General features: G+C 53.9%; 5 protein-coding genes across 5 annotated transcripts; 1 reads left to right on the forward strand and 4 right to left on the reverse strand.

Annotated features, from left to right (window-relative positions):
- Nucleotides 1–1,933: 1,933 nt before the first annotated feature.
- Nucleotides 1,934–3,120, reverse strand: J4E79_006593 (uncharacterized protein; the record flags this gene model as incomplete). The annotated part of the gene is made up of 2 exons (XM_049355463.1): nt 1,934–2,973; nt 3,024–3,120. 2 exons carry the CDS (start codon nt 3,118–3,120, stop codon nt 1,934–1,936), a joined length of 1,137 nt encoding a protein of 378 aa, XP_049210136.1.
- A 1,248-nt stretch (nt 3,121–4,368) lies between these two features.
- J4E79_006594 (uncharacterized protein) lies at nt 4,369–5,419 on the forward strand (the record flags this gene model as incomplete). Its single annotated transcript, XM_049355464.1, has 2 exons — nt 4,369–5,101; nt 5,142–5,419. The coding sequence occupies 2 exons, from the start codon at nt 4,369–4,371 to the stop codon at nt 5,417–5,419; spliced, it is 1,011 nt and encodes a 336-aa protein (XP_049210137.1).
- Nucleotides 5,420–6,326: 907 nt separating this feature from the next.
- J4E79_006595 (uncharacterized protein) lies at nt 6,327–7,453 on the reverse strand (the record flags this gene model as incomplete). Its single annotated transcript, XM_049355465.1, has 3 exons — nt 6,327–6,487; nt 6,541–6,754; nt 6,833–7,453. 3 exons carry the CDS (start codon nt 7,451–7,453, stop codon nt 6,327–6,329), a joined length of 996 nt encoding a protein of 331 aa, XP_049210138.1.
- A 601-nt stretch (nt 7,454–8,054) lies between these two features.
- Nucleotides 8,055–10,260, reverse strand: J4E79_006596 (uncharacterized protein; the record flags this gene model as incomplete). The annotated part of the gene is made up of 5 exons (XM_049355466.1): nt 8,055–8,108; nt 8,160–8,838; nt 9,337–9,460; nt 9,510–9,588; nt 9,634–10,260. The coding sequence occupies 5 exons, from the start codon at nt 10,258–10,260 to the stop codon at nt 8,055–8,057; spliced, it is 1,563 nt and encodes a 520-aa protein (XP_049210139.1).
- Nucleotides 10,261–15,354: 5,094 nt separating this feature from the next.
- Nucleotides 15,355–16,781, reverse strand: J4E79_006597 (uncharacterized protein; the record flags this gene model as incomplete). Its single annotated transcript, XM_049355467.1, has 3 exons — nt 15,355–15,975; nt 16,021–16,209; nt 16,257–16,781. 3 exons carry the CDS (start codon nt 16,779–16,781, stop codon nt 15,355–15,357), a joined length of 1,335 nt encoding a protein of 444 aa, XP_049210140.1.
- Between the last annotated feature and the right edge of the window lie 328 nt (nt 16,782–17,109).

Genomic DNA, 17,109 nt, shown 5'->3' on the forward strand with positions numbered 1-17,109 from the left:
ACTCGATATTATGAGAGCCTTCCTGTCGCACGATTGCCTTTCAGAGGCCCTCGCCGCCTGCGCCGTGAAGAGTGCCTGATGTATCTGCCGTGTCTGTATAGCGTCCCAGCCACTCGCGCCACGGGACTCACCGCATAATCGGCAGTGACTCCGAAACCTCTGACAACTGAAAAGACGCGCTCCATGTCCGCGCCGCTGGTCGCCTGGCTGGGCGTAAAGAAGATCCGACTATGATTGGCAATGTTCCCATGGACGCAGCTCTAGTTGGAGTTGAACAACGTCATCATAGCCCCGTGAGGGAGCGAGCCGAGTTCCGTGGATGGTATTGCCAAGACTCACGTACTTGCTGATTTGCCGGCCTATCCGACACCATGGCCCATTGCGCACATACATCACCACTTTTGGCTCAACGTTAAATGCAGGTACGCAGCGGGGAAACTGGGGTTGGGGGGTTGGCACGACCAGCCTCGAGATATTTGCATAGTTGATGACGCAGTGAGTGCACGTGCTTCATGGTCTAGGCGGCGCTACATCCGCGAGCCAACTCCATCTTTTGCACTTGCATCGTAATATCATTTCCATACAATGCGTATTGAGTGACAGGTGTCTCACACTTCCGTGGACATGACATTGATCGCATACATTGGGGTATCGTCGACCCACGGCTCCTGGAATACACTTGCCCCGAATAATCAATCTCGCCGGACTTGACACATAACACAGCCACCCTTTACCACTCCGGCTTCCCTCCGCTAGCAAGACTATGACCAAGCAACCACAAAATCTCGGTCTAGGCTCCTTGACGAACCGATTACTTCCACCCTCGAATATGCTCTTTCATCTCAACCCTCTTTCACGAGCCGGATTTCGAAGACGTGCGTTCTTCACAACGATGTCAATTCGCACTTGATTCGACCACCTGAATAGTGACACACGGCATCTCCCTCGAAAAATGACAACGTATTCCCCGGAGTAAGATCTGCGAACTCTTTTCATATTGCGGGTCAACAAGCACACGCACATGCCGTAGCGATTGGAGCAACTCCCAATCAGCTTTGTCTATGTGCTCTATGAGACTGAGCATACAACCTGGCATGGCCAACAGCGAGGTCATGAGCTTGAGGTTGTGAGCTCCCACAATCTTTACAAGCCTATCCCAGAACCAACAAGAGGTGATATCGAAGGTACAAGTACTGATGAAGACGGAAAAGGCTTCATACTTGATCTGACGTGACACGTAGAGTAGAGCTGCAGATTTAGGTGGGGGTCGCCGAGGAGTGCCAGTGGGTTCGTATAGCGAGATGTGGACGGTGGAATCGGTGAATGTGTACTCGTAGATCTTGACTCGAAGCTCTACTGCGAGCTTCAAGAGCGGGGACATCAACTGGTTGCGTCTAGCACTTCTGTAGTGTTAGCAGTTGGATAGGTATGTTTGCGGCATATCTTACATGATGTTGCACTCTTCGCCGTTGCGCAGAAGCGGGACAGACGGGGTACGATGGCCCGTCAACGACATGATATCAGGCCGGTGTTACTAGGTTCCTGTTATATAATTATGGGTCTCGAGTAGAGCTGTTGTGTGGTGAAGGAAGCAAAGCTTGCTCGCAAAGTAGTCGCGTCAAGACATTGATAGCCACAGCTGACCCGCCTCACAATGCCATTTCACGCCAATTGCGAACATCAATTTGGTCTTCACTTTGACCTTCACCTGCGCATGGAACAAACGCTTAACAGCGCAACGTCGCAGAAAGGTTTCCAGTCACACAACACGGACCAACGCGAATGTCACAAAGAAGGCACGCAAAGACAAATTCAACGTTGGAGAGAAAACAAATCTCCAATTCAAAAGGATATATACGAAGTAATAGAAGATATTTACAAGAACAGATGAATCCACACTCCCCTAAGCAACAGCTGACTCTATCAGAATCGCTTAGATCTTTCCGTAACCAGCGGACTGCTGGACGTTCTTAGCGCTGGCAGCGGTGCCGGCAGCGGCAATGTTCTTGCCCTTCATGCCAGCAAGGATGCTGGTGTCAGAGCCAGAAAGAGCACCAGAGCTGCCGTAAACGTTGGGCTCGCAGTTGCGGCCCATGGCAGACTTGCAGGCAGCGCCGTTGTTGCCGACAGCGAAGACCTTGCCGGGAAGGCCAGACTGAGCAGCCTCCTTGACATTCTGGAAGACGTTGCCCTCAGCGATGATCTTGGCGCCAGAGTCGGCCTCGAAAGCGTGCTGGGAGTTGGCGTAGAAGTAGTTGTTGACGGCGTGGAGGAGGGTGTTACCAGCAACCTTGGGCGAGCGGCCGGAGGTGTGGTGGATGTAGTTGCCCTTGAGGGTGACCATGTCGTTGGCACCGGTGAAGTACATGCCCCAGTAGTGGTGGCTGTCGCAGGTAGCAGACCAGGCGGTGGCACCGTTGATCTCGTTGTTGGTGATGGACACCTTGCCGGAAGCAGTGTTACCGAGGACAATGTGCTGACGGGCGATCAAGTCGGTGGTGACGTGGTCAATCCAGATCATGTCGGCGCCGTCGACGGTGATGGCATCACCACCCCAGACGTATTGAGGGTTGATCTCAGTAATGCGGATGTTCTGGATGATGATGTTCTTGACGCCGCCGGTCATGCGGAGACCCTTGCCCTTCATAACACCCTTGGTGCCTTGGCCAATGATAGACTTGTTGCTCTTGACGGTGATTCCTAGTACACCGGCCTTGTCGTAGGTGATGCTGCCAACCTTGGGAGCGCTGGCCTGGTAGTTGTCGCACCATCCGTTCTGGTTGATGGCGATCTGGCAGCCGGAGCCGGTACCCCATGGGCGGCAACCGGAGGAGGTAGCCTTGCCCTCGGTACCAGTGAAGTCGAAGGTCTTGGTGAGGACAATGGTGCGAGGGGAGTCGTCGCCGAGGTAGCTGATGAGCTGAGCGGTGCTGGTCGGGTAGACAGGTGCGGCCTTGCCACCACCAGTTACACCTGGGCGATGTTAGTATAGAGCAATGATCAATACGACATCAAATGCTTACCCTTTGCGAAACCCTCAGCAGCGCCCTTGACGGCATCAGCAGCGTTGACGCTGGAAGCGAAAGCCGCGACAACGGCGGCGAAGAGTTGGTACTTCATAGTGGAAAGTTATCGAGTCGAAGATAAAGAATGGATAGCAAACACAGTTTGCTGAAAAGAATGACAGGTGATGAATGAGAGAATGAGAGAATGATGCTAAGAACTGGATGATACGATATCCGGTGGCTGTCCCGTTCCTTTATATCTCGTAGGATTCTTGGCTGGTGTTTGAAGCACGCCCCACTCACTCTACCTACGGGGGTATGTTCCTTCCGAGCATGCACCTGGACCCTTTGACGCCGTTCATCACCGACGGCAGTGGGTATCGGACAATTCGAATCGCTACTAGAAGCCAGGACGCGCATACCGGTGCCTAGAGCGGGCGGAAAGATACTTCCACCACCAAAGAGTCATGAACTTGTCGACAGTGCGTAGTTTGGTGCTCATGCATCCATGGATAGGTTGATTGATGGGCGTTTACAAACAGAATGGCGTTGCGGAAGTAGCTTCGCAACGAGTCTAGTCCCGGCAGTCCCGCTGTTGTCGTTTCATGAACATAACAGGGCAGCCACTAGCTCCACAAAACCGTGCCCGGGCCAGACTCGACGGAAACATATTGATTAAGCTTATCCGACATAAGATGACAGGACTGCCCCTTGCGGGAGGGTAGGAGACCTGGTCTGTGGCTCATGAGGCTGAGCTTCGCAAAATCCCAGGATTCTGTAGGAGTGATTGTTCCGATAGGTGGAATCTGCAACTAAGCAACCAGGTTTGTCCGAGAGCGCAAGGCTGACGAGAGATGAAGTGTGATGAACAAGAGGAGAACACAAGACTAATCAAGCATTGCCCTGAATCGTTCTTCATCATTGCGAATGTCGTTGGTTGCAGTTGTGACGCGATCAGTTAGCGCTGTCAGCTGTCACGGTTAGCAAGCGCGCCATCACCACAGATGCCCGGGTTGCTGGATGCGCAAACTTTCCATCTTTAAGTTTACTTCCCGGCTATAGAACGGGTGGTGGGAGACAACATCGCACGGACGGGTTGTGATGGTGATGGTGTTGAAGCATCGAAGATGGCGGACTGGTGAGGCTTGGTCCAATTGCGACACTAGCGCGTTTTACTTGCGGTTAGACGCCCACCACGTGGTTCTGCATGACGCCTTTCCCTACTCTCCAGTAGCTAGCCACGACAACGAAATGAAGCGACTCGCAGCCTGAACCTCTCCTCTGCGAGACTGCATAACCCAATTACGCAGCTCAACGTCAACTAATCACTAGATCGTGGTGCTTCCACGCGTTTCCCAGCAGCATGTGGGACCAACCACACAAGAGCAGCCGAAGCCGTCAGAAGCAGAGCAGCTCCTACCGCGCAGCACCGAAATATAGTAGCCAAGTCCCGCGTAGTTACCGGGATACCCAGCATCCAGAAAACTACGTCTCGTCGCCCGCCGATTCGAGCTCGGACTACGACACCCCACGACGTGGATACTACGAAGATTTACCCCCCAATCATAGGCGATATGTGAATCGGGCTATGGCATCCGAATACGCTACGCAGACAAGAGAACCAAGGGACGTGTACGGTTTCTCACAGCCTCGCCCAAGGCATCAACCGCGGTCATCTGCGCGGCCACAGTATCGGGCTCAGTCTTCAGATCCAGACTGCATCGCACAAGATTCTCAGTCTGACGAAGATTACATAGCCACGCCTGAAGTAAAGAAAGATGCTTGGAAAAATCGTGGGTCTCGCTACGATGACCGTTCCACGGACGATTCCCTGGGTAATGGCTCACCGATCCGCCACCCTCCTCGAGAGAACTACAGTGATAGTCCCCCCTCAGACTACGCTCCTCGTCCCAAAGCCAAGTCCGAAGATCGGAGGGTGAAATCAGGCTGGGGCAATAGTGATTCCTTCAGCCAACCGCCCCGCCTTAACCCTAGGGAACACGAGAACTACCGCGAAGCAAAGCAATTTCTCGACCGCTTCCAACAGCTCCACACTCATACAACGGATCGGTCCGACACCGAATCCTACAGCGATGGTAGCCCAGCGAATCGCATCCCAGTGAATCGCCAAGACAGATTCTCCGGGCGACACCCAGACCCTGAGCAAGATGATGAAGATGACTACGTGCCAAGTCCACACAATTACCGAGAAAGACACCATAGTGAACGCACTCGTTGGAGGAATGGAAAAGAGTCTTACCACCGATTCGAAGAGGATAGCCGCCGCAACCATCGTGAGCCTCGTACAAGGAATCCAGATCCCCGATCTGTCCGGCCCAGTCTACACCGCCCGGGCAGCTCCTTCCATCAGGCCAGCAGCTTCTCAGCTCCTCCTCCTCCTCCAAGACATGTAGACCACTCCCGTCACCGACGCGGTTCAACATACTCAAGCGATGACGACCATGCAACGTACTCCGACCATAGACCTGGCGCCCACACAGCCGCATTGTCAGACATAGCATCTCGACCCAGCTCCTCACACTCCGACCGCCTCTCCCGCGTCCCCACAGCCGTAGACTCAGAAGACTACCATTCGCCACCCCCTGCAGTACCTTCACCACCACCTCTATTCCGACGGCATCGAGATAGCGGAAGCGACTACGCCCCCATGCCCGGCGCCTTCCGAAGCGTGAGTAGGAGTCCAAGTCCCTATGCGCCAGTAAGGGGAGGAAGAAACAGGAGTCCTTATATGTCATCTCCTGTTCGTAGTACACCTGTTAGAAAAGGGAGGGGGATTGGGAGGTATAGGAGTGACAGTGATGATAATGGTGTAGCGGAGGGGAGCGACTATCTTCCTAGTGATAGCGAGGATGATGAGCGGATTAGTGAGGGTGGGAATGGCGTGGCGGAGGGGAGTGACTATGCTTCTAGCGATGATGGGCGGAGTGATGTTTGTGAGAAGGATCCTTGGGGTGCTAGGGTTGCTGGTGTTGAGAGAGCAGGTGCTGGTGGGAGGGCATATGGGAAGATGTGGTGATAACGATGGGAAGGGTGCGCATGAAGATGATGAGATGAAGCTTGACGAAATGATGTAAATGTGTAATGACTTGGTAATATGATGGTTCTTTCCTATTTCATTCGCCTGATTGCTGGAATGACACCACTACCATCGTAGTAAGGCTTCATCCATCGCAAACATAACGTATACATATTTGTACACTCGTGCTGCTTCGCCAAGTACATGCTGCTCAACATCCAAGTCAAAGCACCTCAACCTATCATATGATACAATGCCTCCGCTCTCGTCTCGAGTCTATGTCTCTAAGCGCTGACTGTCGTTGCCTCCGTAGCATCAGGTACACCCGCCTCGGCCAAGACTTGCTCTGGCTTAAGCTCAGCCGTCGACATGGGTCCCTTCGGCCATGGCTTGCCCCTCGCATCCTGAACACGGATGATCTGGTTCTTCGGTCCAGGAACACAACCTGCAAATACCCAATTAGTATCAATTCACACAAAATCTTACTTCGCAACATACCTTGAACAACCACGATACCATTCGGCTCGTCAACCTGCAACACCCTCAAGTTCTTGACCGTCACACTCTCGTTTCCCATGTTACCCGCCATGCGCTTTCCAGGCAACACGCGCGAACCTGAACCCTGGGAACCTCCCGCAGAACCCATACCACGATGCATGAGCGATTGACCGTGAGAAGCTGGTTGACCACCGAAGCCGTGTCGTTTCATGCCCTGCACAAATTACCCGTTAGCATTCCATCCCAACTAGCATCACCCGTCCTCATGAACAGATAGAGATCCAAAACTTACACCAGCGAATCCCATGCCCCTACTTATCGCCTTAACATCCACCCACTGCCCCTTTGTAAACCACCCCGCACCCACCATCTCGCCAACACTGACGCCCAATCCCTCCTCATCCTTAACCTTGAACTCAACAACCCACCTCTTTGGACTCACGCCCGCACCCGCGAAATGCCCCAACATAGGCCTCGTCACATTCCGCGCTTCCTTCTGCCCAGCCCCGATTTGAACAGCCCAGTACCCGTTTATATCTCTCCGCTTATGCGCCACGACTTCATTGCGGTCGAGTTGCAGAACAGTGCATGCTGTGCGTTTCCCTGTTTCGGGCTCGTAGATGGATGTCATGCCCTTCTTCAAAGCGAGAAGACCAGTTCGCAGGGGCGTGCTGTGGGCTTTTCGCTCGAGCGCTGCCGTTGATGTGCTGGTGAGGGCTTCTCGCGCGGGGTGATGTGCGAAACGGTCGGGTTTGGGACCGAAGGTAGATTTTATGGTTCGGATCGATGTGTATGCGATGGCGGGTCTTGAGGAGATTTGTTGCGCATTTTGCTGGAGGAGGCATCGCGCTGATGTGGGGAGTAGGAAGGACGGCGGTAGTAAGCCCCAATTGAGGGGCGCTTTGGGCGGCATTGTAGTCGTGGTGTTGTTGCGTTGGAGATGCGGCGCTGGCTTGTTCGCCGCGGATATTTTGAGATTCCCGGCCTGAAGCTCAGATTCAGTGCACGGGCCATGCTGCGCACGTGTAGTTCTGTTCACGGCTAGAATCTGAGCTAGGCTCAATGCACACTAGTAGGTCATGGCGGGGTAGGTAATCGCAGTCATGGAACATGCATGTCTACCCGCGAGCAGGCAAATTCAGCATGTCTGTTCAACGAAGCGCAGTTACTGATTGAAGCGACCGCGTGTAGGAGATGTTATGTTTTTGAGCTTTTAGAGCCATGTCCAGCAGGCACAAGGTACCAAGATACAAGGAGACTATACAAGTCAGATACCACCCGTGCTCAACGTACCACTATATACTGGTTCCTCTCTCCCTTCCATAAATAGCAAGAAATTTTAGCAATGGGTATCCTCCAGTTGTAGAAACACCGAAACTCCTGCACCACACAGTGGCGCTTAATATGACATACATGACCCATATCAAATAGGTTAACTCGACCCCGGCATCTCCTCAGCGCAACAAAACGTCTAAAAGACAGTAGAAGCGCAAGACGTTGTCACGTTGAACAACTTAGAGTATATTGGTGGCGGGGTTCCCTTGCACGATGCAATTGGCGGGAAAAGACTACGCGAGGTCAGTATAAAAGTGCTTGAAAAAATGTGGTGATGAACTTACGCTTAAAACCACAGAACCCGGACGCACTATGGTGTTAGGACCGATCTGGACTCCAGCCGCGATCATGCAGTGATCACCAATGTACACGTTCTCCCCGATAAGGACCTCCTGCGCAACCTCTGTGCCGCCGTTGCTGCCCTTTGGGGATTTTGTATCGGTCGGCGTCTTCAGAGTCTGTATAGTGACTCGAACCCCAATCTTGCAGTTCCTTCCGATGGCAATCCTCGCCGAGTCATGAAAACGACAATCAGCGCCGATGACGACATTCTCACCCAAACTCAGATGGTAGCCGTAGTCGCAAGCAAAGGGCGCAGCAACATGACAGGTCTCAGCCATATGAGTTTCGATTCGTCTCCCTTCCTCGCCTCTCTTACCCGCGTTCAGGATTTGTTTGAAAAAGTGGTCGACCGTGTGACTCGATAGAACGTTGGAGGGGTTGACTTTGCCGTTGAAATAAGATTGTGCTTGCGCGCTCAAATGACGCTCTTGCATCAAGGCCTTGTCAAAGGGGTTGAATGGCTCTCCAGCAAGCATCTTGTCTTTTTCAGACCTGTACATGGTCGATGTAGACGTCGAGGAGTAGCGTGTCGGTGAACGCGTAGGTGGCAAGGATGTTGGTGGTGGTGGAGGAGGCTGATGCTGCGGTGCCACATGCAGCTGCTGGATAGGCTTGGCGGCCCTAGAAATGTGTTAGCTGATGAAGTCCGAGTGTGTCCAAATTCAAGTCAAAGATCAAACACATGAAATAGACATGATCTGATGTCGAAAAGTTGTTGACAATTCGGTCGGTTCCCAATCAGAAGAAAATACTCACATAGTGGTAGGGACAGCAGTGTTGATAGCGAGGTGGGTCGTGCTTGGCGGAGCATGGTGATAACCACGAGAACTGTGGTGAGGCTGCTGTTGCTGTTGATGCACAGGTCTATGGTCCAGGCTTGAAGGCCTTTCATAGTGGTTGACTGCAGGTTGCATGTACTGTACTGATGGTGGTGGTGGTGGCGGTTCTGGCTGGTAGGCAGCTCGAACTGGTGGCGGTGCAGGCGCAGAGTCACTCCAAGGTTTCCATGACTTGCGATCGATACCATTGGTTGAATGCATCTCAGAGTGTGTGTATGACACTTCAGTGCTATGAGGTGGTCTGCAGTGAGGTGTGTGCGTTTCTTGACAAGTTGGGCACGTAGGGTAGGCAGCGAGCTTGTCCTTGGCTATCAGTGCAGGTGGTTTGGCGGGTCCATTCTTCGGCCAAGGTACCTTGTTGGCATAGCCTTCACAGACAAAGCCACCGCGTGTGCAGTTGTTGCCTGATAGAGGTCAGACTTGGTCAGAACAGGAAGCCATTTTCAAACGTACATTCTGGTTTGGCCTCGTCGCACTTCTTCTTCCTCCTACGGCATGTTCCACAGCCAGTCTTGGTGCGGTTGGCAAATTGCTGTGGAGGTTAGTATTGGTCAGGGGTTAGGCTCAGGGTACATACCCGTTTTCGCTTCTTGAGCTCGACCTGTACACCAGCCCGCGTGAACTCAGTCTCTTCGATCATGTCACGGCTAAGAGACTGCGAATCAGGAGACATGTCATTGGTGCGGGTGTGCTCGATAGGACGCGATTCATGGCGTTGAAAATGCTGATGGGCTGCGTGAGGCAATTCACGGGGCTCGGTTTGCCAGCGTCGTTCAGCGTCTGGACGACCTAGTGGAGGCAGAGTCGGTAGTGGAGGGGCTTCCATGCTCATGGTTGTGTTGCGGTTCAAGGGCTGGTATGGAAGTGGAAGTTGCCTGGGGCCAGCGGTCCTCTGATCAGGGCTGTGTTGGCCGTAGGCGTCTTCTTCGGAGCCGGAGCGTCTTCTCTTATTTGGGTGTTCAGGAGAAGACCTTGTCTTGTCTGAGCTATCAGGAGATCGATCTCCACTGCCAACAGTGGACGAACTCGTGTCGCTCTCTGGGGAGCGGGAGTGATGTTTGGGCTCAAGATCTGGGGAGACGGGACTCCAGGCAGAAGGTTTGGCGGCAACGGCTGGCTTCTTCTCGTCGGGCGGGCTCAGAGACAATCGACCATTGACGGAAGTAAACGCAGGGCCATGGGGAGCGGAATTAAAGGCGGGCATATGCAGTATGGTCGACATGTCCAAGGCGGGATATCAGAGCTGGGGTTCAAGGCTGGATAGTCTACGGAGTCAAGTCGAATCTACGGCGGGCTATGGGGAGGGTGTCCAGCGACCATAATCTTGGTGTCTCGTTGGGGTCGTGAGAGTCTTTGCAGTGACGATCTTGAGTGATGCCGGGGACAGTGTCGTGGTTACACTGTAGCGTACTCGGAGTAAGATGAGTTCAACGGTCAGGTCAGGCACCGTGCGGGACTCGACGACTGGTGGCCCGGGAGTCGTCTGTGCTCTTCAGAGTCAGTGTGTGCGTAGAGGGAGGATCCCGGGGTTGGCAGCGCGGGCGTGGTGTCGTTCGGGCGATGCGATGCCAGCGAAGCCGCCTCTCCACGGCGGGGGCTGTATATGGCGGGAAGACAGTATATGGCGCGACGAATGTGGGAGGGGCGACCCGACGCCAGACGCTGGCCACGGATGAGCAACAGGATTCAACGGAGGGCGGCTGTTCGCTCCTTCTGCTGGCGCACACATGGGCTCTACACATCCCGGGCGGCCACCCATGTCGTCCCTTCCTCATTGGCCCGAGCTGCAGGCGGCCCCTGCCCCCCGCGTTTATCTGTCCCACCCGGGCTGGCACAGAACCATCACCGAACACCTCGTAGAAGGACCACAGACGCGGTTCCTTCGACTATCTACATAATAGACCCTGCATTTTGGCCGCTGCCACGTTTTTTTGGCGGAAAAGTCGCGTCTACAGCCCTACAGCCGTTTTCTGGGTGTGAAGGAGGGTAGAGTGGGCGGAGAGGCCTCCAGGATGGCACAGACGGCTGCGTGCGACCAGCGCTCCCGGCGTGCTGGCATGCGAGGTTGATCCACCAGGAATCGTTAGAAGGATGCAAGCCAACGCGGAAACCTCACATTAAAGTGCTGTGTCGTTGTTATTGGCGCTGCCCAAACCTTAGCTTATCCACCTGCTCCATCGCCAAACGCAGTAGCCGCGCTGCACGCCCGCGCACCACCAAACTCTTCACCAGACCGCGGCACCGCAGCCTGCCCGACACATAGCGAGCACACAAAACAATGGCAGCCCCGCCTGACGGCGCCCGCGACGCCTGCGATGACGGCTGCGAATCACTCCGACTCACCACCACGCGCTGCGTATCGCCCGGCCTCCCGCGCGCTTCCATCAAGGGGTGCCGTCATGGCCCATCGGCACTGCCTCCTCCTAACCGCCTGCTCAGAGGCCTGCTGGGTGCCTGCCTCCGCCGGTTTCAAGGCCAGCACCAAACAAGAAGGCGCTCATGGGTCTCGCCGTGTTTCATTTATCAGATCCACGCCGCACACCTTCCCACCACGCCCACCCGTCCTATGCCCTTAGCATCATCAATATGCTCGGCTGCGGCACTGCCATAGGCCTAATGCTTGTGCTGCGCTCCATATCCAAGTCGCGAGTGCCACTGTCTGCTGCGTGATACCCTCCATGGTTGGCTGCCCGGCCCGTCTCGTACACCTTCATCTATGGGCGCTTCGCGTGCAAACTTTGCTCGCCAGGAACCCGCCCGCTCAATAGGGTCAAACCTCCACCACTACATACGTCAAGAGCCGCGATGTCTGTCCTCGGCTAATTGGCAGGTGCGCAACTTACCCGTTGTATGCTGTACGGAGCACTGTCTGACTCTCACGCGTTGCTCGACGATCGGTCATGCGTCTGAGCAACCCCGGTGCGTCAGCCAATAGCACCTCGACAGTTTCGCCACGCATTGCACACGAAATAACGCCTCGTTAAGCGCGGCCGTTTGTCGGCTGCGACTTGTCGTTGTAACTCACTGCAAATGTGGTTCGTGTTATGCGTGCGCAGCCTGTTCACAATTCCATCAGTCCGTCTCGCTGGTTCTCGCGGCGCGTTCCGTTCCCGCTAGCGATCAGACAAAGACCTGGACCTGCGCCGCAGGCCGTACGGCATTGTCCTCACAGCTGTGCCGCCCGCTGGATTTCCAATCCGCTGGTTTCCAAGAACGGCTCAGCCCTTGCCATGGTGCTCACGGAGCTGACGTCTGCTCTCTCTCAGCCTCGCCTCATCCTTCCGCTATATGACTCGAGTAGCGACGGGAAGCGCGGAACAGCGCGCTTGTCACCAACGTCTACATACGCCGCCCACCTCCGTGCCAAATCTCGATTCTCCATTCATATTGATTGTGGAGCGCCACCTTCCGTGACCAACCTGACTGCGATGATGCCGCACCGAATTATGCAATTATCTGGACCTGTTATGCAAAATCAGATGATCACGCCTGCTGTTGATGTCGTCGCTGGGTCCCAAAACAAATACCCACGGTCGCACTAACCCATCGCGAGCATGACCAACATGCAACAGCTCAAGACTGCTCACCGCGGTACTCGCGCTCTTTTCGCCGAAGAGATTCGGCATTTCTCCAGACACGGCCTCACCGACAGGATCCGAAGGATTCCTCTTCGGTAGAGTGTTGCGGCCTGAGTCGGACGTGGTCCAGATTTTTGTCTAGTGTGCTACACTCAAGCTTGATAGCTTCACGACACCAGCAACCTTTCTGTACTAAGGTTTCCAAATCACAAAACGATACTCTATTGCCATGTCGGACATGTAGTCCAGCAACGTTGCTTCGCGCAATCTACCCATTTGGCCATTGTTGCTCGGGATGCGAGTATGCCGAGCTGCGGCACAGTTCGCCAGCAATTCCGATTACGTATGCGGCGTTGGCAGGATGCATAGACCAGACGGATTACCAACGCACCTCCCCGGCGTAAGTTGTTGGGATCGATCAAGAATTCTGATGTACTGGCGAGGGAACTACTGGTGAACTCATCGTTTCCCGACAATATGGTACCGACTGTTCGCTTCAACCGATTCCGCAACTTTCGCATCAGACAACGACTACTGAGAACTGCGTTTCTAGCGAACAGATTCGGAGCAAACTGGTGTAACGTACTGGATGCTGATTGCAGGATCGCGCGCTAGTACACGACGATTACTCCGAAGTCCGCCCTGTTGCAGCCAAACGAGCCCTTCCAATGTTTACGCCCGGCAGGTGAACAGCACGCCAGGCTCCCGGATAAGCAAAGCCTATCGAGATATGTAAGGGGTTATTTACGCCCTGTCCGTGCCGCATTTACCAAGCTGTCGGGACATGCGGTGATGCACTTTGGAGACGAGCATACTTTAGCATTCACCTTGCCTACTCGATTCGGACAATGCTATTCTGACACCAAGAAGGAAGATTATTGAAACATCAATAACACGACCAGCTCCGACTACGGTAAAACGTCATAGTCTCTATGCGCTGCTTGATGTGGGCGAGTCAGCGCTTACCGAAGCGCTTAAGGTTTCACAAGATGCGTAGACAACTGCCGGCCGCTTTGAACCGACATCCTCATTCTGGCGACACGCGGTGTGACGGATCCGCATAATGTGAGATCTCACCCGCGTATCGATCGTCCAATCAAACAGGAAGGACGTCCGATTCTACCATTCTACGTTCCGGGTATTGATCGTTGGTGTCGCCGTCATACCGAGCATCCGAACTGTCACTTAGGGTTGGAATTCTTGGGATCGGGATTCTGTCCTCAGCGAAGGGTTCAAAGCTGCGTGTTCACTGTTTAGCATATGCTGACTTCAAGGGATATCATAACATAAGTGAGTCGGTCCGAAATCTGATTACAGATGCGATAGACGTACGATACAGACGCGATGCAGGTTCCCAACATCTGTTGGTACCCAAATATGACACGCCATTACTCGTCACACCGCCAGAGACAGAGTATTGTCACCGGAGACTTGGGAGGTGTGGAGACGATCATCAGGTAGGCAATTAGTATATGCCGTGTTGCGGCTAACTGTGTACATCCTGGACAACACTAACGGCGTAGCTTAATATAGAACGCAACGATATTCGGAAGCCAAGTAGTCCGTTCCCCAATGTCAAGGCCGACTGATTGTCGGGAACACCATACCATTAGTCAGATGGTTCGAAGAATTATCCTAAAAAGGGCATGCGCAAGTTTACCATCGGCACCCTGTGATCAGGCTCTTCATGTCGCATTAACAACGTACTCCGAATCGCCAACTGCTTTAGTCTGGCACCCGAAACTCTCTGATTTCCATTACTCACATGCTAGGTGTACATTATCTTGTCGCCCTATGGCACTTCCTCTCCATCTATGAAGAATGACACTCGACTTAATTACCAAACAAATTTACCGCCATCAAACTGGAATCTTGGTCTTTTGGACATGGCTATGCTCTACTCCCAACAGTAGTCTTGGACAATTCCCAGCGGTAAGGCTCAAACGCTCGCTACCTCTACAATGACCGTCGCTTTAATTTCATACCGGAGAATTTGGTCAAACACTTCACGCTGTTCCACCACCGATCAAGTTATGATCGTACTCTCTTCTCCCATAGGTACCCCTCCATTACCATACTATCTGCTTCTCGCCTAGCTTCAATTTCAATGCAGACGAACATCGGCAGCATCTTGTATCGTCTTACTCCTGTAGCTCTCATCATGCATGCCAAATCAGCCAAGCAACAAGTCTCAACTCAGACAGGACACGGCAGCATCCCCGCGTACTTCTGAGCCTCTCATCATAAAACTCCAAATCACAACAACACAAATCAACTCGCCATCCAAAAACTCTTAGTCAATATGCCATTCGATGCTATTTACTCCACTCTCTCGCCTTCCAATTCATTCCTTCCCTCTGCTCTACCAACCCACATAATATACACACCGTCTTACAAAAAGGTTTCCCACAAAGATCCAAATTTGGGGGGTATCAGAAAAATGCGCGCTCTTGTTTGCTTGCTTCGGGGGTTAAAAGAACAAAAAGAGAAGTGAAAGCCCTCCAATCCTAACAGTCTCTCTTTCTCTCTACTTGCACACTTGCCATCCGTGTCTGTGTTGGATCGTGGATATACATGCTCTTTGGCATGGTTGACCTCGTTCCTTGATGTTGCAGCTTTGGTGTCTGCTGCTGCTCTCCTCGTTTCTGCTCTCCCCCCTTCTTCACTCATAACGTACCCAGACTGGGCGATTTGCTGGTTCCACCATCTATATGCAAACTCTAGTCCGTCTTCCAGTGACTTGTTAACCGGCCGTCGTCATCTGCGTTTGAGATCTTCAATTCGATGGCGTAGAGACCCATTGTGATACCCAGATTAATCCATCTCCAGAAGTTGCCGCCGGCATCACCACCTTGGTTCGTCCACCACTCGCCTGTCACGGCACTGCCGTCGCCGCCGTTTCCGCTGGCAAAGTGCTGCATCAGCAGACTGGTGTAGACTGCAATGATGATGCTTGGGCTGAACCAGGTTAGGAAGCCTAGGATCTTGGAGGTCTCGTCGTCATCGTCTAGACTGGGTTCTTGCGATAGTGCGCGAGCGCCGCTTTCTCTGATGGCAGGAATGATACGCGCCGCGGCGTACATGACGAAGACGCGGTAGGCGAGAGAGATGATTACGGAAGGCGTGATGGTCATAACGGCACCGACCATGAGGTTGAAGCCGGTATGGGCAATGGTAGGCAGAGAGCCTAGCGCATGGAGAAGTGTAGTGTATGAAGCCATGATGATAGGTGGTAACGGTGGAAGAGCGGGATCTGAAGGAGCGCTCGACTCGGCGAGCGAGCCTGGCGATGGCTGGTAGTCGGTGAAGATCTGGTAGATGCAGAGAGTAACATAGGCGAACTGCAAGCATTAGCAAAGAACGTAGTTGCAGAAGGCCAGACTCACCAAAAGCGAAGATTCGACCGGGTTGCCCCTAGCACTGACGATACCCCATCCGCCGAGGAAAATTGCGGTTGTGATAGCGACACCAATCAGGATGGCGTCGACGTTGCTGATCTCGGGAAAGGTAGTGATGCGCCAGAGGAAGTAGACAGAGGTCGAGATAATGGACGCGGAGGTGATGAGAAGGCCGATCTGGGGATGTCAGTATATTGTTCCAAGCACAGAGAGAAACGTCGTACCATCCAGCTGTCGCCACGTTCCTTGTTTACAACCCATTTGGTGATCTGGCCTGCGGCTTGAATGACCAGAAGACTGCAGAAGCCCTCGGCGATCTGGAAGACGGGTGTGCTGTATCGCAGAGTCTTGTCCCAGGCGCCTATCGATGCACTCTGCAGCAGTCCCTCACTCCCAAAGATCCATTCCTGAACACTCTCGAAGTCGGCTCGCTTGCCGCCAAAGGTGCGTTCGACCCAGCCCGAATTGGCGTCGGCATCGATGGAGAACTTGTTGAGGCTCCAGATCAAGAGGGTGGGTATGGCCAGCCACTGCGCCCAAGCTATTACATTACACAGGAACCATCTGAAGCGCGAAGAGTCTGGCGTGGCCAGGCGCAGTATCGAGTAGACAAAGTAGTAGGCGCTGAGGGAGAGGGAAAAGGCGAGGCCACAGGTGCGGCCGCCAATGTCGAAGGCGAGGGGTATGGTGAAGATGATGGCGCCGAGGAAGGTTGTCGACGAGACTACCCGCGATGCTGTAGCCCACATGCGGACGCCGGCGTCGCCAAGCTCGTGCAGCGACGAGCGTGGCGTCTGAGCGGGGCGGCGGGGGAGGTGCGAGGGGATTGAGGCGCGATGGACGCGCAGGCAGCGCGGGAGAAGCTGGTGGGAGTCACTCGAGGGGGAGTGGGCGTGCGGGAGACGTGGTTGAAGATTCGCGAGCAGCGGCCTGGCTATCGATTATCTTCACGTGTCAATCTCGCTAAGTGCAATGCTCGAGCGTCGCGGAGCGGGCTGCACTGGGCTTGGGCTGGCCGGCGGCTGGGGGTGAGGTCGCTCGGCGGGGAGCAGGCTGCAGGGCGAGGAGCGGTGCAGG

Source organism: Alternaria viburni, assembly GCF_023758015.1.
Source record: "Alternaria viburni strain BMP 2772 chromosome Unknown scaffold_13, whole genome shotgun sequence".
Lineage (NCBI taxonomy): Eukaryota > Fungi > Ascomycota > Dothideomycetes > Pleosporales > Pleosporaceae > Alternaria > Alternaria viburni.